The 27,871-nt window shown below is 41.4% G+C and overlaps 4 protein-coding genes across 4 annotated transcripts in view; 2 read left to right on the top strand and 2 right to left on the bottom strand.

The window, feature by feature from the left end:
* On the top strand, window positions 1–6,476 carry p2rx3a (purinergic receptor P2X, ligand-gated ion channel, 3a). Its single transcript, XM_073486951.1, has 12 exons — window positions 1–134; window positions 1,765–1,900; window positions 2,056–2,127; window positions 2,669–2,738; window positions 3,596–3,692; window positions 3,832–3,909; window positions 4,078–4,219; window positions 4,947–5,083; window positions 5,176–5,269; window positions 5,676–5,741; window positions 5,844–5,921; window positions 6,041–6,476. Exons 1-12 carry the CDS (start codon window positions 1–3, stop codon window positions 6,167–6,169), a joined length of 1,233 nt encoding a protein of 410 aa, XP_073343052.1. The 3' UTR covers window positions 6,170–6,476.
* On the bottom strand, window positions 6,477–16,808 carry LOC141013284 (uncharacterized). Its single transcript, XM_073486949.1, has 7 exons — window positions 16,704–16,808; window positions 13,499–14,947; window positions 13,265–13,416; window positions 10,964–11,405; window positions 10,680–10,815; window positions 10,373–10,590; window positions 6,477–10,049 (listed from the first exon to the last, which is right to left on the bottom strand). Exons 2-7 carry the CDS (start codon window positions 14,366–14,368, stop codon window positions 9,798–9,800), a joined length of 2,070 nt encoding a protein of 689 aa, XP_073343050.1. The 5' UTR covers window positions 14,369–14,947; window positions 16,704–16,808; the 3' UTR covers window positions 6,477–9,797.
* Window positions 16,283–22,301, top strand: rad9a (RAD9 checkpoint clamp component A). Its single transcript, XM_073486950.1, has 12 exons — window positions 16,283–16,582; window positions 16,711–16,781; window positions 16,891–16,964; window positions 17,089–17,137; window positions 18,016–18,130; window positions 18,301–18,400; window positions 18,676–18,779; window positions 19,233–19,339; window positions 19,581–19,645; window positions 19,739–19,837; window positions 20,721–20,967; window positions 21,765–22,301. Exons 1-12 carry the CDS (start codon window positions 16,549–16,551, stop codon window positions 21,873–21,875), a joined length of 1,176 nt encoding a protein of 391 aa, XP_073343051.1. The 5' UTR covers window positions 16,283–16,548; the 3' UTR covers window positions 21,876–22,301.
* Window positions 22,289–27,871, bottom strand: part of tbc1d10c (TBC1 domain family, member 10C) — a 10,184-nt gene continuing 4,601 nt past the window's right edge. The window contains exons 7-10 of the mRNA XM_073486948.1: window positions 27,552–27,617; window positions 26,891–27,080; window positions 26,590–26,747; window positions 22,289–25,397 (exon numbers count right to left, since the gene is read on the bottom strand). Coding sequence (XP_073343049.1) covers window positions 22,443–25,397; window positions 26,590–26,747; window positions 26,891–27,080; window positions 27,552–27,617 — 3,369 coding nt within the window. The 3' untranslated portion in view covers window positions 22,289–22,442. The remainder of the gene's footprint in view (window positions 25,398–26,589; window positions 26,748–26,890; window positions 27,081–27,551; window positions 27,618–27,871) is intronic.

Here is a 27,871-nt window from a genome sequence, read left to right on the forward strand (position 1 = left end):
ATGGGCTCCTGGGCGTGGGGCTGCATCACCGATTTCTTCACCTACGAGACGACCAAGTCTGTGGTGGTCAAGAGCTGGTCAGTGGGCATCATCAACCGGATCGTACAGCTGCTCATCATCACATATTTTGTCGGGTCAGTGGCTCATGTTTGAATTTCATGTTTGCATGTTCTGTGGGGTGATTGGGATTTCTGATTATCTGTCGTCTTCTCTTGTGAAACCATTGATTTTCCCCAAATGTTTTCATTCACCTCTAATGACATCCTCTACTGAGCTTTCTGCAGCCACACAAACACAACGGAAGTGGTTGGAATTTAATTTATGGGGCTAAACGCTTTGAAATATCATCATCAAAACTCAACAGCAGCGTGGATTTTCAGAAACGTTTCCCCTGGGACGACTTTCAGATGAAACTGTTTTGTGAAACTGTCTTCAATTTCCAAATGGCCAGACACCAAGTGGTTATTGATAGAATATGTCTCTATGTATCTCTTTAATTTAAGACAAAAGAAAAGTGAAGTGAAACCAAACACTGCGCCTCACACACTTAACGTCACCTTTATTAAACTGTCCAAAACTAGATCCTTGACTGAAGTAAGAGTATAAATACAATGGTGCAAAAATACTGTAAAATGCATTCAGAATTGTACTTAAGTAAAAGACAGGAAGTATCATCAGCTGAATGTTATCAAAGTACTCAGAAGAATGAATCTTGTCAGTGTTTAGTTTTATGAGGATTACTGATGATGCATGAATTGGATTTGCTTTTTATTTCAAAAGTTGAATCTTTAAGAATATAACTAGAAACTATAGCTGTTAAATAAATGTGGCGTAGAACTGAAGATATGAAATCTCCTCAGTACAAGTACAAATATCTCAATATTGTACACAACCTGAGTAAATGTATTTAGTTACTTAAATACCTGCACAAAAGCTAGAGCAAAGGGGTAAAATGTGACAAAGGTCTCCAGTCACAATCCAATTGGGATTTCTTTTTTAAGTGGAGAAAATCTGCAGGTAGAGTCAGATTTAGTTTGGACTTGTTTACAATGCAACTACATTTTTAATGGATAGTTTTCTGTCTTTGTCTTTAGGCACCGTGGTGACTCTCCTGTCCAGCATCCAATTTAAAACCGGTCCAATTTAAAAAACATGAAACTGACATCCTTGAAAAATCCAGATGGTTGTTTACTATTACTAACACTTACTGCAGAGCCAAAAGCATTTCCAATATACTTAAATATTTTCTTAACCATCTGGATGAACTTTTTTCTGTTTTCTAATCCAAACAAAGATGCTAGTCTGCAATAATAATGTGAACCAAACATTTTCGACTTTCCATTATTTTATATTTCCAAACAAAATGATGCTTTAAGATTTTACTGAAAGGTCTGTACCAAACGAACAAGGACATGTAACTTCCAGCCTCCTGGATCTGAAATACAGTTACAACTTGGGAAAGTGGCTAAAATACTTTTTTTTTTTTTCTTGGGCGCAACAAACTAAATATTTTCTCATCCAGATAGTTTAAAAAAAAGTCTTTCCGGGATCTGGAAATACATTAAGGACAGCAGAAAGTGATGTTGAACAACCGTCTGTGTAACAGTGAAACTGAATTTTTTTTTTTTTGTTATTTTTATATGAAAGTATATTTTAAAGGTACAGTACACCCCCAAATTTAGAAAAAATACATAGTGGAGTCTCCTCCACTTCAACTCTTGAACTTCTGTTAAATCTTTTCTGCTGTGTCCTTTCCTCCTGCAGGTGGGTCTTCATCCACGAGAAAGCTTATCAGACAATCGACACCGGCATCGAGTCCTCGGTAATGACCAAAGTAAAAGGCTTCGGTTACCATCACAACAGGGTGATGGATGTGGCCGACTACGTCTTCCCCCAGCAGGTGTGTGACCCTGTGAACACACGGTTAATAAGTTTGACCTTTGACCTTTGGTGCAACCACTGCTTTCAGATTACTATCTTCTTTCATTGTGAAATGCACATTTTGAACATTATGTAGCATCACATCAACATACATTACACTCTGCTGTGTTTCAGGGTGCTGGCGTGTTCTGCATCATGACCAAACTCATCATCACCGAAAATCAGTTCCAAGGCAGATGTGCAGAGGTGAGGAGACACACTGAAATCACCGGTTAACATCAGCTTCACTGGATCTTACTGTTACACCGATTACATTTCATGGGCTTGCTCTGAGCTGTATTACTGAGTTCTTGGTCTGCTCTCACATTCTAAGGCAGCGTTCTCCTGATAGTTTCTATATCTGCGTTCATGGCCAAGTGTAACTGGGATTTTGCAGTCAGAGCCACCTGCAAGCCCTTCGATCCATCCTTTAGACTCAGGACCATCTTTAAAAAGCTTCTTTGAAAACATTTCATTAATGTAAATAACTATATTTATTGTATTGTATTTCATTTGTGTGCCTGATATTACTTATATGGAAAAACTGAAGGGAAGCACACAATTATTCGAGGCAGGTGAGGAAAGATCGTGAACATTTATGCTGAAAAGGACCGGTGCCTGTCCGGTGTTTTGACCAGCTTTGTGTCACTACAGCCCAGTCTAATGCAAGAACCATCGTTCCAGCTGTGAAATGCTTCTTCAAGTTCCTGTACACGCTCACATTTGAGTTTATGTGTGTGTGTTTCAGACTGGTAGGAGGTTCAGTTGTTTCAGAGATGAAGACTGCCACGAGCATTATGGCACCATCCTTGCCAACGGTGAGTCTACTGTAACTTACTTAGCAAACTATTTTCAAGTGCGCTTGTTATTAATATCCTGATGCACAAGAAAAACTCCATCATCCCTGGTGGAAGTTTCTTGTTACGCTGAGTCTAGTCCACATGTACACTGGTATATTTCAAGCAAAAACGGTGTTCGTCCAGATGGCCATTCCCGTACACTGGGCATACGCTAGAGTTGTAAACAGGCAGCAGATCGTATGCCCCGTGGTTGGTTGCTTCTTTACAGAAAACGTTATGAATGAGGGAGGGAAACGTGACCGCTCTCCACAGAATCCTCCCTGAAAATTCAGCCGCTGCTTTTGTTTGTCTTTTCCATCATTGTATTATCAATATCCATTAGTGTCTTTCTAAATATAAACGATACAACATCTTTCACATCAATGTACAAACTGTAATATTCCTATATCATCACACATACTCTGAGTTCACATTTGCCAGTGATACCACAAACAATGATAGGGCCTAATCAGGAAGAGAAGAGAAATCTCTGTTTCCGACCTTCCACTGCAAATGGATATCTTCTCCCTGGATGGAGTTTCCCAGAAGGTCAATTTTCAGCTTAAAAACTGTTTACATGTGTACGAAAGGCCAAAACGCATAGAAAAAGCTCTGTTTTAAGGAATACCAGTGTACGTGTGGACAGGGCCTAATCCGAAAAGCAGGAACAGCTAAGGCACAACCAACTTTGCTTCAGTTTGCATTGGTTGTTTTATCTTTAAAGTCAGATACAAGAGCTGCTGGGTAAACACACAGAGTTACTTTTGACTGTTGGAACATTTCAGAGATGAACAAACAGGCCGCTCACTCTCCTCACCTTCTGTCTCACACACCAGGCGTAATAACAGGTGTTTGCCTCGACGCCTCGAATGACACCAAGGGTCAGTGTGAGATTGAGGGATGGTGTCCAGCTGAGAACGATGCTGTAACGATGTAAGATTTACACACACACACACACACACACACACACACACACAAACATAGGTATGCCTGTGCACCAGATCAAATAATCAAACACTGGAAGCCTCAATTGTCATCCTCACCCCTTCTTCCCTGTCAACATCCTCCCTAGCGAACCGATGCTGGATGTGAACAACTTCACCATCTTCATCAAAAACAGTATTCGTTTTCCGCTCTTCAGTGTCACCAGGTAGGTCACACACAGGCACACACACACACACACACACACACACACACACACACACACACACACACACACACACACACACACACACTCTCTCTCTGATTTAAGGAGTTGAAAACGTAACCTTCATAAAAAAATTTTTTTATCGAAAAACATGAACTCACTCTCTCTCAGAGGGAACTTTCCCAAGTCAATGACTTCGGCAGAGATCAAGAGATGCACCTACCACCCGAAGAACAACCCCTTCTGCCCCATCTTTCGTGTGGGGGACGTGCTGAACTACACCGGGCAGAACGTGCAGGACCTGGCGGACAAGGTGATCTGTCCTCTGTCTTCTCCTTCCTCTTCTTTCTAAAATCCCCTGCACCCTTCATGCTCAAGGTTTAAATGTTGTAGCTGCACAAGAAACTACACAGTTTTGTTGACATGCAGCGGGAAAGGAGAAGGGTTGCTCTGTCATGAAAGATAAGCTCGATGGCAGTAAGAGAATATTGGACTATGAAAAAGAAAAATTCAGATCGACTTGGCAAATTTGTGCTGATGACCAGCAGCACGCTGCCTTGACAGTACTGATCTTTTAGGGGACAGAGAGCTGAAGAGTCTAAATTATAGGAAGCTACGGTAGCTTATTAGCTAGTTTGAACCAATAATGTTTATTTATCCTCCTCTGCATGCTAACCAGCTAGCCCTTTTTATAATACCACTCAGAGCTCCCAGTACGGACCACTAGCTGCACGTCTTACTGATGTAACAACAGCTACAGTGAGCAACAGTGAGCGGTTCCTCTATTTGTTTGGAGTACGAATTTGAGAGGTGGCCAATTCTTACATATCGCACCTTTAATTGCGCCAATACGTCTTTTTAAAAGAAATATTGTCCCATGTGAACCTGTTGTCCCGTAAGCGACAGAACAAAACATACAGGGCTTGTTAGCTTCGAGTTGTTTATTTTCTTACTTCTGTAACTTTTTTATTCAAACAAAATGGCGTACAATAGTGCACAAAATGACAAGGGTCTATCTTTTCTTCGTCCCTCTCTTTCAGGGCGGAGAAATAGGAATAAACATCCAGTGGAAGTGTAACCTGGACTGGAACGTTGAGGACTGCGTACCTGAGTACTCTTTCACACGACTCGACAAACCGTTTGAAAAGAACGCCGTCTCCAAAGGCTACAACTTCAGGTAGTGAGTCTGATTCATCCTCTCGATGTGTCCTCATCCTTTGTATTGCTTCTCAAACCTTTTTTTTTTTTTTTATCTGTCTTTGAATGCAGATTTGCCAAATATTTCAAGACAGAGAATGGGACTGAATTTCGGACACTTCACAAAGCATTCGCAATCCGCTTCGATGTTATGGTCACTGGAAATGTGAGTGCGCCTGCATGTGTGTGTTTGTGTACTTTTAAAACACATTTTTAGACCTCTTACTTGACATTTATTGCAACACTGTTCAATGAACATGTGTCTAAATGTGTCTTTAAAAGTGTTAGAATCATACAAATTGTTTCCAGCAGCAACTTAGGGGATTGTCACAGATGTACAGTGTTATTTAATTTAATTTAAATGTTTATTTCATTTTATTTGCACACACAGATTAAATAAAATCAGATATTTAAAAGATAAGAGATGTGTCAGGAGAGGTCGAAAAGCCATCGGGCTTATACAACAGACCTCCCCAATAAAAATTCATATTTCTCTCTGAAATGTCACAAAACGTTAAAATGACATAATGTCACCTACACTGACTACATCTCTGCCCGTCTCGCTCTTCCAGGCAGGAAAGTTTGACACAATCCCAACACTGATCAACTTGGTGGCTGCCTTCACCTCTGTCGGACTGGTAGGAATTTCTGCTCTGGCTGAAGATGATTAAAAAATGTGGGGGGGGTTTTTTTCTTCTCGCTGTCAGCTTTCATCACACTTTTTCTGTCTGTGTCGGCAGGGTGCGGTTCTCTGCGACATTATCTTACTGAACTTCTTGAAAGGGGCAGACCAGTACAAAGCCAAGAAGTTTGAGGAGGTGATGAGTTTTTTTTTATTTTTTTATAATACAGTTGCATGCATTTATAGACAGCAGCCTGACTTTGACCCAGAAAATTGAGTCTAAATGAACATATTTTCATTGTTTTGTCCATCCAGGTGTCGGAGGCTCAGATAGCAGCATCTGTTGCTCAGAGCCCAGGCAGCCAGTTTTCACTGAAACCAGGTATGAAGAGCTCGTACGACTCCGGAGCCCTGTCCCTCGACACCACCGACCAAACTATGTGACCGGACACCATCTGAAGAAGTGGACATCCCTCTGTCTCTCTCTTTCCTTTATTGCCCTGCAAGATATTGATTATTCCTCTTCAGCTTCTCAAGATCCTGCTGTTAGTTTTAGTTTGACAAGCCTATGAAATTAGGGAGAAGGAGGACAACGATTTTGCAACTAGAAGTGGGTGTCGAAGGAAAGGAAATAACAACAACTGGCACACTGGAGCCTCCTGCATACTCCCCCTAAAAAAAGATTTAACTCGTCACCATTTAGATGAAGCGTAATTAAAGCTACACTCATTAAAATCAGAGGGAAACGTCAAGCAGTGAAAATGTTTATTTTATTGTCAGCAGTTTCATTTTACGAGACATTTTGCGTCGTCTTGACGCCAATAAAAATGCAACCTTCTGTTTGTCAGCCAAAATATTAAAGCTGAACAAAAATCCCCCTCTCATTTCCAGTTAGCTTCGCTCGAACAAACCAGAATTTGAAAAACATGTTCAGTACGAAAAAATAAAGTTGTTTGCGTAATAAATTTTGGAGTATTTCTCTTTCTTGTCCTTCACAAATAAAAGCACAGAAGAGTTGTCGAGCTGTGTAAAGACAGGGTTAATACTGACGTGTAAGTGTGTGTGTGTGTGTGTGTTATGAGAGGGGGGCAGCAGTGTGGGGGAAATGTGCGTGTGGTTTGAGGTTTACAAATGGGCCATTATTAGTCTACTTCTGGGTAATGGCGCACAGTGCAGACTAATGGACTAATGTGGGTCCTCTTCTTTATTCTCGTCAGTCCAAACAGAATCCAAAATGATCTGCTTATTTCTCAGGTTTCCTCCCACATTTTCATGTCAGACATTTATGTAATTCTCTCTGTCACACACATACTGTACAGTTCACATTTTAGTATCCCCGCTCCTCTCTCCGTCCCCCCCTCCGTCTCATCAAAACTGTGACCTCGGCACTAATAGATGAGCTAAAGAGCCTCTTAATGGCTCTGACAGTGATTTATGAGAGAAGATAGCTGCGAAGGGAGGCCACAGAGGAACTGACAGCAGTTAGCCGCCAAGTTTGATGTACTAATATAATCACACGAATCCATATAATGCATGTAAGGGAAATGACTCTAAAGTACTCTATCTCGTGCTGGTCACTTTGTAGTTTTTTCCAAGTTTTCTGGACAGCATTTGAAGGCAAAGCAAGACTGGATGTGTGTGCCACTGTGAGACATAAAAGACAGATAATATCATTTATTCAGATGATCCTCATTAAGAATAATAAATATATGTGATTGGGATAATGAGGCTGGAGGATGTGTGTTTCTAAAGTCCCCCTCCAGTCAAAAATATTTTCCTTCTTGTTCCTACAGTTGAATGTTTGAGCTTCGCTGTGTAAAATGATGTATGTGGAGAGTCTGACACTAGAAGGCTGTTTTCACATTCATTGCATCAATTTACAAGGGTTGTAATATTGAAATTTGGGTGTTTTTCAGGATATCAAGAAGTTAGGATGGTAACTTTATGATAGAAGAGAAGAAGGATACCACTCGCTCTCGTATCTGAGCTGTGAATATGAATCTACTTTACTGCTTATGGCCGGTCCTACAAAGACTGGGAAAAGAGGGAAACTGCTAGCCTGGTCCTATCCAAAGGGAACAAAATTCACCCACAAGCAGATCTGAAGTGCACTAATTAACATATAATGAGTTAATAAGTGCATTTTTATATCCTCAATATCTTGGGTTTGTTTGTTTGCTGTAGTTTCATCCATATAAACATTACATCTGTTTCGTGTTTTTTGTCTTCTTTTCTCTGTCTCTATGTATAATTGTACTGCAAAGTCTTTTTTCACTTTTTTCAGTCTAGTTTAACACTCAAAAATATTTGCTTAAGACATTGATTTTATGTATCTCAAAGACATAAAATTACACAAGTTCTACATAAAGTATACCATTAAATGCGAAGTACTTCCATCATGTTGAGTCGACATGAATAAATTCTGCTTAAATTAATGCAATTTCTCAAGTATTATACATAAATAATAAAAATAATACTTGTGGATAACTTTTATGTAGAATACTTGTAAAAAGTCATTAACTTGATTTAAGAAGATTACGTTTTTTAAGTTATTCACATCGACTCAACATGATGGAAGTAGAATTACATGGAAATTGTATAATAATATATGTCATTGAAATACATAAAGTCAGTGTTCTTGGGAAGTGACATTAAATACATGAATGTTTTTAATTTTCAATTTTGTGATTTAGTTTAAAATGACCTCAAAACATCGATGATCAAGTATTTACGTTTAAAGTAATCAGAACTGATGAAACAAGAGACTAAAAATTCTTAATTTATTTTTCACAGAAATACTTAATCTTCGTCTCATGTGTTGATCAGAGTTCTGATTAAATTTGGGCTGGGGCCCGGAAGATTTTCTGAGTTAGAATTATAAATATTTTATAAATATTTCTTATCACATGACTGTATTGTGTTTTTATGTGCGGGACCCCAGGACGACTAGAGGCACATCCATGTGCTTCTAATGGGGAAACAAAACATAAACTAAACATAAACATATCTCATTGGTTTAATCGATACAAAACCAAAGTGTAAAAATGATACAGTGAAGATTAAATACACGAGTGGTACTAGTCTTGTCATCCAGCTCACAGAAAGACAGTGAATATGCATATTTCACAAACTGTTGAACTGTTCCTTTAATGTTTAGTCCCCACATGGAAGCGCCAATGTAGCTATAGGGTATACCATCCTATTAGATGACGTTCGGAGTATAAACTCAGTGCTCAGGCGCTCCTCTACAGCAAACAAATGGGTTCAAAATGTGTTTTCAACATTTCAAGAGTTGAATGGAGAGCTGCAGACGAACAGAAACCACTGATGGTCTGCAACCGCCACGGCTTCAGCTCTAAATTTGTATCTCTTTCCTCCTCTGGGGTTAATTTCCAGGATGGCCGGACAGGGGCCATTACCAAGAGACAGAGTGATACAGACAGCAGACCAGACAGCCAAGTAGGAGGAAGACACAATATTTCTGATAAAAGCGGTAAAAGCTGGTGAAGGAATATTTACTCCAGTAATCAAATCGGCTAAACTCTCATGCAGCTGATGACACATTGGCAGCAATCCAGCCAAGATGGATGGACAAAGAGGAGAGGGCGAACAGAACAAATCTCTTCAATTAAAACTGACAGTTGATGCTCAAAGAGCTCAGTCCTCGTGGGAGGAAAAGGTCGACTTGTTACCAGTTTGAACCTCTGTTGCAGCTGGAGAAGTCTAATATGACAGTTTTCCCTTCAAGAACTGCTGCTGAAGTGCTGCTAAGCAAAGTGACGTTGCTGATGAGTAGATGGTTGTTGTTGCAGATGCTTCAAAATAAAAACATGACTGGTCTGGAGAGGGACGTGGAGCATACATAGTCCAGACAGAAATCCAGCAAACTTTCTGTGTGGCTCTGCTGAACATGCGCTCATCTTAATTCTGCATTTTGTTGTCTTTTAAGTCTTAAAATCACGTCCTTCACAAGACAAGTGTGAGAGAATCCCAGAGAGGAGAGATAATGATGCAATTAACACGTTTCAGGGTTTTCAAAGACAAATCTGTGTGCTCTTCTTTTGCAGTGTCACTATCTGGGCTTCCTCCCCGTGTTCTTCCTCTTCAGAGCCCGTATCCAGGCAGGGAGAACGGGCCGGCGTGCAGGCGCCAAATCTTCCATCACCGCCCGCTCCGACTCCAACTCCTGATCTATCAAAGAGTCCTCGTCCGCTGCTGATGCTGAGTCCTCCTCTGAATCTGTAGCAACCTCATCCATCTCTGGAGGCTCTATGGTCATCACCTCCTCTGAGAAATGGACCCGCCGGTTCTCCTCAACTCGCCTCTGATCCAGAGAAAGATGATTGGAATAAAAAAAAAAGAAAGACGAACAGAAAAAGGCGGAGAAAGAAGAGGTTAGATGTTGATAAAATGTCATATTTACTTACTTTTAAGAAGAAGAAGAAGAAAATCATCAAATACTTTTTGTTTTCTGAAATGTTTCTGGGGCTGTTTGACCACAACAACTGCATTGTGGGAGAATCGTGCTTTGTCTACACACTCAAACCTGCTTAGAAGTCGGTCTGGACTGGTGACACAGACCGACTGTGTAGAGAGCATTTTTTCATTTTCTATCACAAGGAGGCAGTGTGACACATTCAATCTTACCCTTTTTGTCACTACTTCCATTGAAGACAGTGAATCCTGGGATATGGAGTGTTTGAGGACCCCCTTGGGAACATGAGAAAAAGGACTAAAAGAGGATGGAGACAGAGGTGGAGGAGGAGATTTGAGGGTGTACAAAGGCATGACGCTGTCGTGTTGCGAGCCTCCTGTCGTCTCCATCAGAGGGCTGCTTGTTAGGCTCAGTGGCGATCTGGACCCCTCTGTGGGGCGGGAGACAAGAAAATTAAGTATCTAAAGTAAGAAATATGTGATTAGTATCTGATTATGTAAGGTATACAGCTGTTCTGACCTTTGTTTGCCTCTTTTGCATCACTTATTATGCCGGTTTGAGGCCTCTCGTCTCTCCTCTCAGCTGACTGATGCTGTCTCTTTCTGTTGAGATGGCCTCTGCTCTTCAGCGCTGAGCTGTTCAAAATATCTGCAGGCTGCATTCACAAACAGATAACAAGGTTACCAACATACAAGAGAAAGCAAAGATTTAGGGAAAGTGCTTGTGATTGCTTCCAGCATGTTGATGGTACAGTAAAGTCATCAGAGAATCTCTATTAAAATGCATTATAAATCATTTCTAACCCGTGTGAAGGATGGAGGTGTAAGTTGTTGTCCTGGTCCATTGTCTCCAGACCGCACACCTGATTGGGTGTGTCCATGCTCCATTGGTTCTGATTGGTCGGCCCCTCTGTGAACATCCTGCTGTTGTCTTCCCTCTGAAACGTCCATGCTGACAGGTTGGAAAGCATCAGGCGATATTTGTGCCCTGCTGAAGTTTGTAACTGGAGACGCCTCAGTGCCTCTGAAGCTCCACTGTTTGTCCACACCTCCCTGGTGGTTCATAATCACAGATGTTTGGCTGCTGTTATAAGGATTTGGTGGGATTTTTGGTTCTTCCGATGGTCTCTGAATGGCTGAGGCGGCTGAGAGGTTTGGGTTGAGGAACTTGGCCCACTCTTGACCCGTGACGATCTCATCCAGCAAGCTAAAGGAGCCCAGGCCGAACTCAAAGTCACCAGCAGACCTGCCACAAGAGAAAAGACTCTGTAAACTCAATGCAGTGTGTTTATATGATCACCTGAGCGCCAAAATCAGGCCCTCAGTTCAAAGTATTAAACAAAATCAGAAATTCGTCTCTGAGGATTTCACTAGCTGTGCAACTTAGGACGCCCTTGATGCTTTACCCAATGATTCAGATGATAAGTCATCACAAAAGATCAAAACAAACGATGAATTGATCTTTCTAACAAGTGCTGTCTGATTTACCTTATTCCTCTGTGCCATAGAGCTCTATCGTTGTCCAAAATACATATCAGATACTATGTTATTTTGAGTCAGTCACATACACTGAATACTCACCAGCACAGTGGTTTCCAACAGTTGTTGTCTGAAGTATTGTATGTTATTGTAACACTATGTTTTATTAGACAATACACAGTGATCCTGTCCACGTTAAGGCTTGGTTTCTCTGTTTTTAGTGGTCAAGTCTGCATTTGGGCTACCTCTACTATTTTTAAACCATTTTTCTGTTTCTTTCTATCTAATTCATCTTCTCTACTCACTTATAAACTAGTCCTTATGCTTTCTCAATCGCAGTATGTGGTGTTCAGGTGTTACAGCTGACTCGGTTTGGTTTCCTGTGTTGTAATCTGATTTGTGTGATGATTTATTTTTTGCTTCAGAGGGTGTAGAAGTTGAAAGCATTGCTTTTGGTCTTTTAATGGGATTTGTTGACTACAAAGAAGAAAGAATATAAATCGAGCCTCGTCAACCATCATAGGTGATTCTCTCAGTCTGTGTGTTTTCTCTTTTACGGGTGGTACATCTAAGAACATTTACTCAGATACTGAACCATTTTATGCTACATTATTCTCCTGCTGCACACAACATCTCAGAGGGAAATATGGTACTTTTTACTCCACAACATTTATTTGGCAGCTGTAGTTACAAGTTATTTTGCAGAGTTAAGAAAATCCATTATAAGCAGAGGTACGCCGATTATTGGCCCTGGCCGATTATCAATTCAGCATTTTTCCGATTATCGGTATCTGTGATTCTTCTGTCAGATTGCTGATAAAATAAACTAATTTTAAAAGTGTGCTACTTTGCAACATCCTCTCACACAATGCCCCGCCCACGACAATATCTGAGCGGTAACACGTCCCAATTAACAGCCCATAAAAAATTAAATAGTCTAAATCTGCAAAGTAACTGCTAATTAAATTTATCAAATAAATGTAGAGGAGAGGAAGTATGAAGTAGCAAAAAATGGAAATACTCAAGTACCTCAAAATCGTCCTTAGGAACAGTACTTGAGTAAATTGTACTTCATTTTTGTAATTCATTTTTACTGCAAATGAATATCGGTCCCAAATATCAGTTTTCAGTCTCACTGATTTCTAATAATCGGTATCATATCATATCATATCATATAACACAGACCAGTCTGTATACAGCTGATAGTTACATGTAATACAGTATTTTTAAATTATGGTATTACTTTCACTTAATTAAAACATCTGAAACTTCTTCAATCAATGGTCTCATTGATAATGTTTACTGATGAGGAATGCTATCAAAACCTAATGAGGATTTCGTAATGTGAGAGTATGAAGTGAAGATGTCTGATGACAGACGCTGTCAGTGGCGGGGTGTGTTTGGCACATCAGACCAGAGAGGGAACAAATATCAGATCAAAATAATGTCACAGCTGTGGTTGGAAACATCTCAGAAATACCTCACATATCTTCCCCGTGTTGCTTTAGAGCTGAGCCATAAATCAACAAAACCTGGCTGTGAGTACTTTGAGCCAGTTTCGTTCTGACTTCAGCGCGGCCTTGTGTGCATCTTTACATATTAAGGACATATTTGTTGGTTGATTACCTCGTATACCCTTCACTGGTGCCGTCATCTGTGTGCGTCAGGGAGGTTTTACCAAGATCGCTGCCGTCTGGTGAAGGGAGGGTCCTTTCTTCCTCCTTGTTGGCGGCGTTGATAAGAGATTCTGCTGTTGACGGCTGGTTTTGAGGTGAAATCTGTCAAGTAATGGAGCTTCAGTTTTACGCCAAGGTGTCAAACAACAACAAGAGAGATCATCAATCAAAATGCACTACTCACTTTATTTCCTTGCTCACTCTTCTGCTCTTCTCTCTGTTCTTCTTTTTCCTTTTTGCCAAAACTCCCCGGCCTGTCCCTCCACCTCTCCTTGATCTTCTGAGTCCATCTTCTGGTTTTATTCTCTGATGATCGCTGTTTTCTTCTGAAGCTGCTGTTTGCCGGGACAATCTGCATGTCTTTACTTTGTGCCGAAGCTCCAAATCCTCCATTCCCCACATGAAACACTTTATTCTCTTGACTTCCTGTGTCAAGATTTGCTTCTGAGGTCTTCATAGACCACACATAGGATTTAGGTGTAAAACTCTGGTTCTGGTACTGATTCTGTCCCACGCTTGTTACGGCATTTTTGTGCGTTGTCACTGCAGAGCTGCCAAAACTCACCCTCTCCCCATCAGACCTCTCAAAGGAAGTGATATCAGCATCCTTGAGTGATTTAGCAGGAAACAGCTGCTCTGTACCAGTTGGGGTGATCCCAGGCTGTGTGGACTGTCCCACCACCCTGTTCTCACCCATGTCACCATCAGTGTTGTCTTTCTGGGTGGGGGAGGAAATAAGACCCCTGTCCACTTCACCGCCAGGACCTGATTGTTGTATTTCCACACCTTTGAGGGCAAAGTTACTGTCCGCAGCAGAGATCCCCGACTCATTTGAGGGGACACCATGAGATCCAAAGCCATTTACACGACTGTTGTTTACATTCTGGAGGTTGGAGGCTCCTCTCTCTCCATCTTGCCCCCATGTGGGAGCAGGTGTGTTGGGAACAGGTGGGTGCAGGTATGCCTGGCCCTCCCTACCCGGCTGGAGCTTTAGTCTCTGCAGCATGGACTGCAGCAAGGCCTGACTGTCTGTTGGATTACGTGACTGAGACATCTAGGAACTGAACTGTATCAACTCCCGAAGACACAGAAAAGCATGACAACAATTGAGTGCACGTAAGTACTATAATATAGTCCGCTGAACAGGGATGGATTCCCACACAGTCTTATGTAATGTGTTGCTTTCAAAAGAAACTGGAGACCATGACAGAAGAAATCAGCTGTGAATCATGTCACCGCTTTGTCCAATTGTTGTTCTTTTGACATCTGCGGTGGTTGTTTCCTTCTTTTTTCATATTCCAGTCTGTTTTCATTATCCTCGTCACAGTTTCTCAACACAAATTTTAAGGCAGGTCCATCTCTTGAAGTTTAGTTCCTCAGCTTGGATAGAAATTCTCCTCTTTCTCTGTGTAGGCTGCTTCTTTTCACGGATGTTTCGCTGTCATTCTGCCTCCACTCTTCCATAATCCCCAAAAGTCTCAGCAGCAGTCTGACTCTTGCCTTCTCGTGTCTTTTCTCTTTCACCAAATGTCCGTGGTTTCAGTATATGGGGGTTGTTTTAGTCACACCTCTCGTTTATCACCGCTGAAGGGAGGAGAGACGGTGCACAGGAGCGTTCCTCAGGTCCTACAAACTGAAGCAGACCAACGAGAAAGACCAGTGAGGTGAGATAATTGTGCATTGACAGTGACTCTCCCTCTCTCTCTTTCTCTCTCTCTGCCCATCTTTCTACTCGCCCTTCCTTCCTTCCTATTTCTCTCCCTAGCTCTCTCGCTCACACATGTGCACACACACCCAGTTTCTTACCACCGTGACCGTTGAGTGGTAATTACAGGGCATATTTTAGTGAGCAGCTGCTATTAATACGTCTTCAGAATGAAAGGAATATAGAAATGTCAGCAATGACCTTTGGTATAACCTGTTTTAAAAGAAACTATATGTGAACTTTTGTCTTTTTTGTGAACTAAAAATGAGGTCTTTACTGTCGTTGTAGGAATAATATATGAGTTTTAGTAGAATCCCCCATCATGACACCGTACTAGAGACTGGAAAGTAATGAATTTTTGTCAACATTTCTTTATGTAAGCCACCAGTTAGTTACCCCTGCCACTGAGGTCATGTTTTCAGCCATTCCCATTTGTTTGTTTATTGGTTGGTTGGTTGGTTTGTCAGCAGGATTACACACACACTACTTAACGGATTTCAACCAAGGATTGGTCTCTGCCCAGAATAGACCTCATCAACTTTTGATACGGATGCAGATAAAGAGATTCATTTCTTAGGGAATATCAATCATATCGTTGGAACTTTGCAAAGGTATGCACTCTATTGTGTGTCATTCTAGTTGTCCTATATTATATTACCTACCCACCCTTTATATTCCCCACTATACTTGAATACACATATACTGAACATTTTCTATTTTAAGTTCAATGTTTGTTCATTCAAAATACAATAATAATAATAATTATTATTATTATATTAAAGAAAATGAGAATAAAATCCTTTACATCAGCGTCTTTTTCAAATCACTTCATTTTTTGGCTGTAAAAAACAACAATAAAGCCACAAAGATGTACATCCCTGCAAAAATACTAAGTTTTTGATCTTGAGTGGTTTTTAATGGTGCATGAAAAAAAGCTATTGAAATAATAATACAGAGAGAGTATTGCTCATTAAATTTAATAACTTATAGTTTGTTTTATTTAGCCTATAAACATTAATTCGGCATAAAAGTAATTAGATAACAATAGCTTAATTTCTTTTTCCTCCAAAATAATCTCATGTCAAACATTTCTAAATACTCCACGTCCTTGTATTTCAAACGAAGCTGCTCGTGAAGACCTGACCACATTTTATTGACAAACATGCAGCTGTAAAAGATGTCAGTTTAGAATCCCATTGCGCATGCGTGTAGTCTTGACAACGTCCCTTTCACTTCCTGCCCCTCTGATTGGTCAGCAGTGCGGAAGCGGCTAATGGCGGCGTAAACAACGCAAAGATCGGAGAAAGACGCCGCTGAGTCGAGACGCTGTAGGAAAAAAATACAAAGTAAAAAATCGAGCTGTAACTGGACGGAGTATGTTTTCAACACTAGGAGGATTTCTGCTCGGTGCGCAAGCTATTCAACCCACACAGGTTCATTATTCGGTGATGTTTAGCTGCTAGTTTCGGCTAACTTTTAGCAAAGTTGGCTAACTTAACCAAAAAGTAACATTTAGTTAATTTATAGAAATGGACTGCATCGTGACGGGAGGAAACGTTAAAGGTAGCAAACACTTCCTGCTTTCTTCAACCATATCTTTAACCACTACATAAACATCTGATAACAATTAGCTGTCAATCATAATTATGTGTGTGTGTGTGTGTGTGTGTGTGTGTGTGTGTACCGTCCAGTGCTGGCCAAAGCCATCCATTCTCTGTCCAGGATCGGTGACGAGCTCTATGTTGAGCCTCAGGACGATGGGGTGAGCTGCTCTGATGCTGTCATATAGACCAACACTTCCTCCTGCCATGCATATAGTCTTGTTGCTTCCTGTTGAGTGCTGATTTGGGTTTTTTCTCTCTCTCTTGTAGCTGGCCCTGCGGTCTGTGAACTCCTCTCGGTCGGCATACGCTTGTTTCCTGTTCGCACCACTCTTCTTCAGCAGGTGCATACTGTTTATAAACGGCAATGTGTGTGTTTATGTGTGTGTGTGAGAGAGAGTGTGTGGCACTGAACATCACAATTTTTTGTGAGGTTTAATCCTACTTCTTCTCCCATTTCTTGTGCAGGTACACCATCCCCAGTGGGCACGCTTTTCGCTGCAAGATGGCAATAAAGGTGTGCTGAGACAAAGAGATGAGCTACCTTTTTTTCTAATGCTTTGTACAGTTAATGTCTCACATTCAATACATTTACTTTGAGTGTAATCATCTATGTCAGAGCCTTCATTCGTATGATATACATCTTCAACATCCCATCAGATGAGCTCAGTATTACTTTATCAACACAGATCAACAGTAGTTTGCCATCACATTAGCTGAGCTACTCCACAGCCTTTCAATAAGCCCATTGTTGGAAATAACCGATTCCATTTGCATGATTCAGAGTCTGATTAATGAGTGAACGTTGGAGTTTCTTTTCTGTACTCAACTTCAAACGCTGTCTTTCCTGTCCTGATGCTACTGTGGTGCAGTTTAGATGTTATCTTTGTGCAGATTCTTTGCAAACCCTCTTCCTTGTTTTAACAGCTGTAGATGACAGTTATTTCAGAGGGCAGATTATGTGTGGCCAAGCATGTTAAATCTTCACACATATTGTGCAAGAGGAGACTAATAATTTTAGAGAGCAAAGTAAGGTGAATTTATATCTAAAATATCCTCAAATGTGATTAAAATAATTCCATAATTCCATTGATTAGGTTATTATTAGGTCATGTCACAATTATCATGTCGCAATATGCTTAAAACTCTTAAAAAGGGCCACTAGGTAAATGCTTGAATCACTTGACCTTACATTTTGTGTAGTAACAAATATTTTTTATTGCATCACAGACAGGACAAACATCTTTTTAAGTGAACATCCTTTTTAGTTAAAAACAATCGATAGAATTACTATTAATACCAGACTATTTCATTGCATATTTACATAGTCGTGCTCCTGTCCCTTTGCATGTATTTATTTTTAATCTTTCTTTTGTTCCTCTACGTTTGGCTCAGAGTGTGCAGGCTGTGTTTAGGTCTCTAGCGTCTCTGGAGAAGACAGTGGAAAAGTGTCACATCGGGCTGGATGAGAAGAAGAACCGCCTCACCTTTACCCTACACTGCAAACACGGTATCAGCGCTTCACTTCCTTCTCACTTTGCTTTCCATGGATGATTTCAAAAGGATTACATCACGTTTTTCACAGTGACACACGTTTTATTTATTGTAGCACATCATGCATTCATTGCATTATGGTCTACGTGCTTGTGTATTTAATTTAGTTTGGTATTTCCTCTGCAGGCCTCCTGAAGACACATAACCTGTCTTTCCAGGACAGTGAAAGTTTACAGGCAGTGTTTGATAAAGACAGCTATGCCAACGTATTCAGATCCCAGCCCAGGTGTGTAAAATATTTCTTTCTGATCTCATAGTGTGTCCTTTTCTTTCAATGTTTGTATTCAGTTTTCTTTTACCTTGTAATTGTTGTTGAATACATTGTTAGACTAGAGTTGGTTGATTAAATTGATAAATACCAATAGAAGGATATTATGTAGCTGTTGTTTGAACGTTAGCTCACCACATCCGCAAACTGTAACATTGGTCCAACCCCACTAGTAGTAGTTTGTTTTTTTTGTCCTTTCTCACAGCTCAAATTTTATTTCCCCTCGCCCTCAGGCTGCTGGTGGACACAGTCGTGCACTTCCCTCCTTCTCTGGAAGAAGTAACTGTGTCAGTGAGTGATGAGCGGATGTGGGTCAGGAACCATGTGGAGGAAGAAGGTGACTTGGTATTCTGTTTTTTTCACCAACATACTCCACATAACTCACTGTTTATTTATACAAATCTCACTAATCTTACATTGACTATTAAAGTAATTTTGAATCAAGAAGATCAACGTTTTATTGTGACTTGTACACTTATTTATTATCAGGGTCACTTTTTTGACAAACATAGCTCTTGCTGTTAATGACATAGAGAAAAAATGGCAACACAGGAAACAGGCGAGATATGAACCCAGTGGTGCCCTCTTGTGGTAGACAAGCAGAACAACAGAATTGCACTGAGTGGTCTAAGCTGTCTTTAGCCAATAGAGGTAGTTTTACTAACTCTGCAAGTTTACAGCAATGAAATAAAAGAATATACAGTTGATGATACAAAATGTGTCTCTGCTTTTGTCCTCTATTCACTCTTACTTTTCTCTCTGTTTCTCTCGCTGCCTGTTTCCCTCTCAGATCGGTCCAAGTCCATGCTGACAGAGCTGTGTTTGGCTTCAGACGAGTTCGACCATTTCGCCGTCACAACTCAGAACAGCGTCACCTTCTGTCTGAAGGAGTTAAGGGTGAGACGGAGGACAAAGGGAGGGATGACAGGGCAAAAGAATAGGCGGATTAGTCAGGAGGGAGAGGACTGGGAAAATGGCCAGAGGGAGGGAAGTCCTTTGAGGGAAAGGTTACTGAGTGCAATATGACAGTTACAATTTTTGGTGGGTTGATCTTTTTTTACTTTTTAATAAAGATTTGTCCATTGATTTACTCATTAAAGGAGATCTGCTAAGTGACTTTTCATCATCTCTCCTCCAGGGTATGTTAGTGTTTGCAGAGTCCACTGGTCTCCCTATTTCTATGTACTTTGATGAACCGGGCAGGTGAGCATACTCGCTTACAGATGTTAGATGACCATGTGTGTTGCCACAATGCACTGACATTTAGGTTTGTGCTTGTTTGTGTGTGTGTGTCAGTCCTGTAGTGCTTTCTGTAACAGACAGTGTCCTGGAAGGGAACTTTGTGCTGGCCACACTTTCTGACGACTCCAACCACCGGAAAAACATCTCTAGACGGTAACAATGAAACAAAACTCAATGTTTAAAATGATTTGGAGAAAGCATTGTTATAGGGTGAAATGTATTTGTCAGCTACTGGCAGAACAAAGTTAATATAAAACAGTTTGTAAAGGCAGGCAGGAAATTGTAAGCATTCACAGTGCAGAGACGCTGCCTGATTGACAAGAACATAAATGAGGACAACTGTTTGAAAGATGCTTCATTTTTGACATCCTCTGAGTGGAGAGTTGGTTTACTGGCAGAGCCTCTTTAAAGCCTCATCAAAATTGACACATACAGCAACGTAGTCCTCGAAAATGTATCCTGTGATGAAATCTTACGATGTACAGATGTCATAAAAGTAGCCGTGGAAGTGTGTGTGTGGCTAAGTTTTCAACACTTCCTCAATGTTCAGCTGTCATAAATGCCGCACAAAATTAGGTAATAGACATGGGCAGGGGTGGATCCTCAAGTCTGCCTTCGTTTTGAGTGTGGCATTGTTAAAGCCTCTTTTAAATCATTTGTGATCTCTGTTGCAACTGTGAAAAAAGAGTAGGGATTTCTGGCTGATTTCAACTTAGAAGGTTATAAGTATCAAAAACTTGAGAACTCTGAAGAAGAACGTTATTGGTAGAGTGACAAGTTTCAGCTTGTGGCCTTCATCAGGGTCATTCCTGTACAAATGTTAACAACACATTTCTCCAACTTGCCACTTAGCCACTTTGGGTGAGAGGGACCTCAATTGTCGAAAGTTAAATGACACTTTTGTAGAAGTTTCTCTCTGTACTTGTGTTTTCATCCACCTGTTGATGCGGCTAGTCTACACGATAAATGCTGAAGGTTTCTTGCCTGAAAGACTTTTTTTTACCTTCCTCTTTCTCATGTCACATTTGCCTTCCAGAGCGCACACACCTCCGCCCCCTCCCGATGATGACTTCATGAATGACGACATGGACTCCTACCTCATCGCTATGGATACCAGTATTGCGCCAGGTCCCTCTGCTACACGTCCGCCCACACCCCCATTAGCAGTTTCCACATGTTCAAAACAGCCTGCTGCAGCCAATCACAGGTCACGGCTAATTGCGGAGGAGGAGGAAGAGGAAGAAGCTGAAATTGCGGATTCAGCTGGACCGCCTAATAAGAAGGTATGGTTTAGTTTTCACATGAATTAATGAAGTAATTAAAAGGCTCAGACGAACATGGAAAAAACTAGTAGATAAATATATCACAGAAGGAGAAGCCGCCAGTTTAAATACGTCTTTTTTTGTTAGCTAATTTAATCTTTGTTTACTGAAAACAACTCCACAGAAATTTCAATCTCATTTTCAAAGACATATTGCAGACCGGACGTACTACCCGTTGTCATATTGACGAGGGAGTTCACTCAGTAAACAACGAATCTTAGAAAAATTGTACTGATTACAAGATTATTCCAGTTAGAATATTCAGTACAACAGACACGAGAAGGGAGCGAGATGGCTCACTCCTTAGCTGATTTCCTCTTCAGCTCCAGAAACAATTATGTGTTTAATTATTTTTTACCACTTGGAAAAATATTCATTCAGCGTTTTTCCTGTGGAAGGCTTTGGTGCACATATTTGGTGGAGGGTTCGTGCATTCACCCCCAACAAAAAATAAAAAAAATTTAATACAAAAAAATGCAATTTCACATAATTTTGGACCATTATTGCATCTGTTTATTTGGCATAGGTAGTGCGCAAAACAGCTTGGGTGCTGCAGACTAACAATGATAGGGAAAAACCTGTCATCAAGATGTGTCTCCTAACTGCTTCGGGTCAAAGGTTTTGTGTCTTAAAATGTGTCTCGTATTGGCAAACCATGTCAACTCTAGGCTTTAGGTAACAGTTTAATATAACCTGCAGAAATTACAGTTGTTTTTAAAACATATTATCCTGATTTTTCTCCTGTGTTTCCCTTGCAGTTCTGCTCCCTGTTCTTTGGATCGGTTCTTCCTCCGTCTTCTCAGATGAGCACTCAACCAGTGACAAATCAGGAAGTGCTGGCCAGTGACAGTGAGGACGACGAACAATGAAAAAACAGTGGACTGATGGACAGAGGGGAGAGAGATAGACTGGCTTGAACATGTGTGTGTGTGTGTGTGTGTGTGTTGTAATACTGTTACACACATGCCAGCTGCAGCACTAAAAAATTATTGACACCTGAACCTTTATTTTACATCTTCACCGGCCTGTACAAGTGTGTGTACAGGGTTTTCTTTTTTTTACACATGCAAAAATATGCAAAGACTGTACCGTACAGAACAGGATGGTTACTGCGAGTGTATTCAAACTTTATACTGAACTATAATGTGAATGGTGGAGTTGAAAATATGGAATTATGTGAAACATTTATGTGAAATGTGGGCATGAAGCACTTCCTGTATATTTCCGATCGGTTTGTGATCAAGGTGCAACAAAACACAGCTCCTCAAATAAAAGAAACATATTTTTCAAAAGTATGTAAACATAATGTATTTATTTACATGTCAAAAAGTTCAAGTAGGACAAAGATTTAGGATCTCCGCTCAAACCAGTAAGCCTGAAGCACTCAGTAAAACGCCTCCTCATCCCTCCAGATCCAATAACAAAGATTTGTTTTGTCAAAAGTAAGATTCAGAAAAAGAAGCTGAATATCTGAGCGTCTGTGATCCAGACTTTACAGCATGAGGCTCATCACTGCTCCCTTTCTCTTTTTGCACCTGGAAACTTTTCCCCCTCGTCTGCGGTTTCCTCCTTTCCTTTTCCAACTCCTTCTCTCTCTTCTTCCTCAACCTCTCCTCCTCTTTCTCCCTTCGCTCTTGCTCCCGCCGCCTCCTCCTCCGTTCCCTGGAGCTCAGTTTCTCCTCCGCTGCCACCACCTCTTCCTCAACCGTCCCTGTTACATCACTGAAGTCCTGAATCAGGATTTTGGGGACTTGCATTTTGCCCTTTGTCTTCGTCTTCTTGGGCTGCTCTCCTCCTCTCAGTCTGCGGAAGAGACCGAAACGTTTAGGCGGCTCCTGCTGCACCTCTGTCCTCTCTTCAGACGGTGATGAGGTGACTTCTGAAGGTGGAGTTTGGGTTGGGTTTACTTCAGTGAGTTTAACTTCTGGCTGATCAGGAATAGATTCTGATTGGCTAGTTTTCTCTGGCATGGTAAAGAGGTCTTCAGAGAGCCTACGTCCTAACCCACGAGAGCTGGACGACTTGCGGATGCAGACATCTCCAGAGGAGCGGCTGCTGCGAGGCCCGGAGGCTTGTGTCAGGCCGCTGTCACCCAGCTCAGTCTGGTCTTTTACAAGTGGAGGCTCTTTTTCCTGGAGTTGGGGGTTACTGTCAGTATTGTTTGAGTCCGTTGGTTCAGTAGAAATGAAGACGTCGTCCTCTATTTCTGTGTTTTCTTGAACATTTTCTGTGCGTTTTTCCTCCTCCACAGCACCCTCAGCTGCCTGGACCTTTGGTTGTTCAGGTGGGGGTTCTTCAGTCGTGCTCACTTCCCCTGAACTCCCATCAGGCTCAGCGTTGAGATTCACTTCTTCAGTCTCGGCTGAAGACGCCTCTTTCTGTGGAGGTGCTATGGAGTCGGTAGTTTCTGTTGGTGCTTCCTCTGCTTGTGTCTGATCATTCTCAACGTCTGAGTGTGTTTCTTTTTCCTGTGAAGGCTCAGATGCTACTGCTTCACACTCTTCCTCTGAATATTGAGCAAGTGCCTCACCTGACTCCGTCACTGTGTTGTTTGAAATAGGTGTTTCTGTCCCAGTCTTTGCATCAGCTACTAAATCTTCCTTGGGTTGGATGCATTCAGGTGAACACAGTATTAATGTCTCTGCTTCTTTCTGTGAATCTATGTGCTGTTCTGACTCTATTTCTACTATTTCAGCCTCCAAATGTGCAGCCTCACCTTCCTCCACCTTCTCTTGAGTTTGTGCCAGTTCGTCAGTTTCTGTCTCTGTTTGGGTGTGGGCTTCTTCTTTCATGTCTGTTGTCTGGCTCTGTGAATCTATGTGCTGTTCTGACTCTATTTCTACTATTTCAGCCTCCAAATGTGCGGCCTCGCCTTCCTCCACCTTCTCTTGAGTCTGTGCCAGTTCTTCTTTCATGTCTGTTTCTGCTAATGACTCAGTGCTGTGGTATTTTCCATCAAATACGTCTCCCTGCGAGCTATTGTCTGTCTCTGTGATCACTTCCTGCTGCTGCTGGTGCGTCTCTGACTCCGCTGAAGGATCTTTGACAGTTTGAGCTTTGCTTTCGCCATCTGTGTCTGTGTCTGAACCTGGACTTGTCTCAGTTGTTGCGGAGACTTCCTCGACTGTGTCCACCTGTTGCACAGTTTCAGTTTCTGTGCTCTCAGCCTGAATCATCTGTTCCTCACTTGCGTCTACACTTTCCTCCGTCTCCACCTCTGTGTTTGCATCAGCATCTTTCTGTATCTCCATCTGATTTTCGTCCACAGCAGCTGTATGGTCACTCTCTACCTCATGTTCTGGCTCTTTATTTGCATCTTTGACTTCAGTTTCCTGGTCAGTGTTTTCTTGACTCTGCTGTTCCAGAATTTGGGAGTGATTACAGGAGTCCAGCTCCTCTCCCTGCCGGGGAATATTTTCTAAAGTCTGATCTTCGGCTTGACTTTTGGTTTGTTCTGTCTCCACGTTTAGTTCTTTGCTTTCCTCTGTCTCTTTGAGTTCACCCTCCTTGTCTTCAGTGACTCTTGATTCCACTTGTTCAATCTGTTCTCCCTGCCGAGGAATATTTTCTAACGTCTGATCTTCGGCTTGACTTTTGGTTTGTTCTGTCTCCATGTTTATTTCTTTGCTTTCCTCTGTCTCTTTGAGTTCACCCTCCTTGTCTTCTTCAGTGACTCTTGATTCCACTTGTTCAATCTGTTCTCCCTGCCGAGGAATATTTTCTAACGTCTGATCTTTGGCTTGACTTTTGGTTTGTTCTGTCTCCATGTTTATTTCTTTGCTTTCCTCTGTCTCTTTGAGTTCACCCTCCTCGTCTTCTTCAGTGACTCTTGATTCTACTTGTTCAATCTGTTCTGTCACTATGACGGTTTCTTCTACCTGCTCTGTCGGTATCTTTTGGATGTTGTCCATCTTTTTAGATTCCTTTTGTTCAGTTTGTCCCGTCAGTTTCGGCTCGCTCTGTGTTTTCTGTTCCTCTGAAACTATGTCCTCCTCCTCCTGAACGCCCTGCACCTTCTTAAAATTTGCCCCAGTCCAGCTCCTAAAGTCTTCCTTCGCTCCCATTGAGACATGCCTTACAACTCTGCTGCTGCCGCCTTCCCCTTCGCCTGCGTTGGCCTTTCCCCCTTTCTTCCACCTCTTGTGAAGCATGGAGGGAGACAGCGAGAGAGTGGAGGCTGAGCGAGCGAGAGGGACGGACAAGTTCCCTTTCTCTCTCTCTTTCTTGTCCCGTTCTTCCTCGTGCTGCCGAGCCCTCGCCCATGCCATCCGATATCCCAGGCAACGACCTCTAGGGTCAAAAGTGGATGAGGGTCTGTCTTTCCTCCACTTTTCTAACTCCTTCTCCGTCTGCTTCTCCAGATCTCTGGCCGACAGCTGCACTGAGCACACCTAAGAAAGAAGGAGGGACATTTATCTCATTTTTGTTTGACCATCGTTTTTTTTAAATTAAGACAATTAAAGTATTAAAATTGTTTGTTATTAAGATTCATGAAGCACCAAACCAAACAAAGAAATGTGATGACTTGACAGCTCAGTATGGTGATAGCACAATTACAACAACGTATGTCATAGGCTGTTGTTTGTATAGACGGGTGACGAAATTAAAGGTAAAACATCATATAGTGTCTTAGTAAATTGTTGGACCACCATGAGATGTTTGAGTGTGCTTGAGCATAGATTTTTGACAAGTGTCTGCAACTCTACTGGAGGGAAGAAACACCATGTTGCTTCCCTCGAAGGGGACCCCAAATATTTCAGCAAAAATGCCTTCCACTTGTACAGATGCATCTACATTTATTATGTTTCCTAGACGCATGTGTTCATCATGTGTTAAAATAAAGTTAAGCTGAAAAAATGAGTCAATATATGATCGAGATCGCAGGAGCATCCATTTTTTTATACAGGTAAAATGTGTTGCAACATACTATAATAGCACTGTGGTGCCACAGAGATTTCCTGGCCTACAAATCATATTCACCACACGTATGTGAACATGCTTGTTTGGTACAAACCCCAGCATAAAATAACATTAAACTGCAAAATGTACCGTTCCCACTAAAATTGTGCGTCCTCCAAAATATTTGCAAAATATATATATTTTTTTGTTTTTGCATATCATTCAGGAACTTATTTTTTCCATCTTTTGGAAATGTTATTGCTTTTGCAGTCAGTTCTCTGATATTGAAAATGTAGAAAAAGTGGTCATTTCATGCTTAAGTTGAAGATAACGTGCATAAAATCCTAAAAGTGCATTGGAGGAAACTGTTACACCTACTGAGCTCACATGTAAACAGATGTGTGTCTGTGTGGTTCAGTCAAAGTTAGTTGAAAATATTCAAACATTAACTACATTTGTTAACAGAATGCCAAGAAATAGCACTGACACGACTCAAATTCTTACATATTGCACCTTTAAAGCTCCAGAAAAAAATAGTAAGTGAACTTTGAGCTGTTTTGATAAACAACATTCGATTTCTTTGTACGATGAGCAAGAAAAACTGTTCATCTTGAAGTAACTGGCAGCTAGTAAACCAGCCACATTGTCGCTCTCATCAACACCAGCTATGTCTTTCATTCTTACTTCTGCGATGAAGGCGTCGTCTTCATCTTGGACCTGCTCCCTGACACCCCTCAGCCTCTCCAGAGTCTCCATTTGACCCTGACACTGCTTCCTCTGCTCAGCCCGGCCAAGCACCCGACGCACCAGCACCACCGCCACCTGGAGCAGCACCCGCACCCCTGCAGAGCAGTGGACATAATATAGGTATAAGTACCACAAGCAACATAATCAATGTCATATAATAACATAATGTAATCTTGTCTCCCTTTCAGGAAATAGTTTAACTTGCAGGACCCAAAAGCAGACTATATGGAGGACGTACCATAGCAGAAGAAGAGGTCCCAGACCCGCAGCAGTGTGTTGAAGGGCAGGTGACGTGTGAAGAGACACATCAGCCAGTCAGTGGCGAACATGAGGGGCTCCACCCCGTGGTGCTGCAGGTGTTTGTGTGCAGCTGGACACGTCCTTTTCAAGACCCAGGTCAGCATGGCAGCGTCGAACAGGACTCCTTCCTACAGGAGTACACTTAATTAGACAGGTCAAGAAAACAGATCTGAGTAATAATTTGTTTTATGGGTCTTTAATTGTGCTTAAGTGCTGATTATAGGGGAAATAGGCTTTTCCTTGAAAGAAGCATTGTATACTTTCCCATTTTTTATGTTCTGCTGAGCTGACTGATTAAAAGACTCTCTAGGTTGCACTAGAAATAACTGGAAGATATGATTTTCTTGATCATAAGTAGCAAATTAAATTAAAGAAAGGTCTTTGAAATGAGCCTTTAAAATAAAGGATAACTGAGATCCACACTGTGCACAATGTTTCTGTGAGTAGATGATTCATCGTGGCCTTAATGATGTTAATGTTTGTAAATTCATGGCATAAATAAACAGAAATCTGCCGCCTATCATGTAAATTATCTTTGTATGACAGGGTTAATATGTACATAATAAGTGCAGTGTCAGGTGCATTTTGTAGGTCCTCACCAGCAGAGGGCTGTAGTATCCCGGCAGGTACTGCTCACTGATCTGCACCAGACACCAGAAGGCCTCCTGCCAACGGCACATAAAAAGACAATACGACAACATCGGATGCCACAATGGCTCATTTAATGTTGGATGATTGTGAGCATACAGAATTTTCTTAGTTATCCCTATTATTGTCAGGCTAGTTATGACTCTGTAGCAGTTTTTGTGCCATGGGACACAAGGCCAAAAAGCCAGTATTGTCACAAAAAAGATGAAACAGGAATCAGCAAAACTTCAATGTTTGAAAGTGAACAGAAGGGTAAACGCTGTTATTGATC

Source organism: Pagrus major, chromosome 18 (genome assembly GCF_040436345.1).
Source record: "Pagrus major chromosome 18, Pma_NU_1.0".
Classification (NCBI taxonomy): domain Eukaryota; kingdom Metazoa; phylum Chordata; class Actinopteri; order Spariformes; family Sparidae; genus Pagrus; species Pagrus major.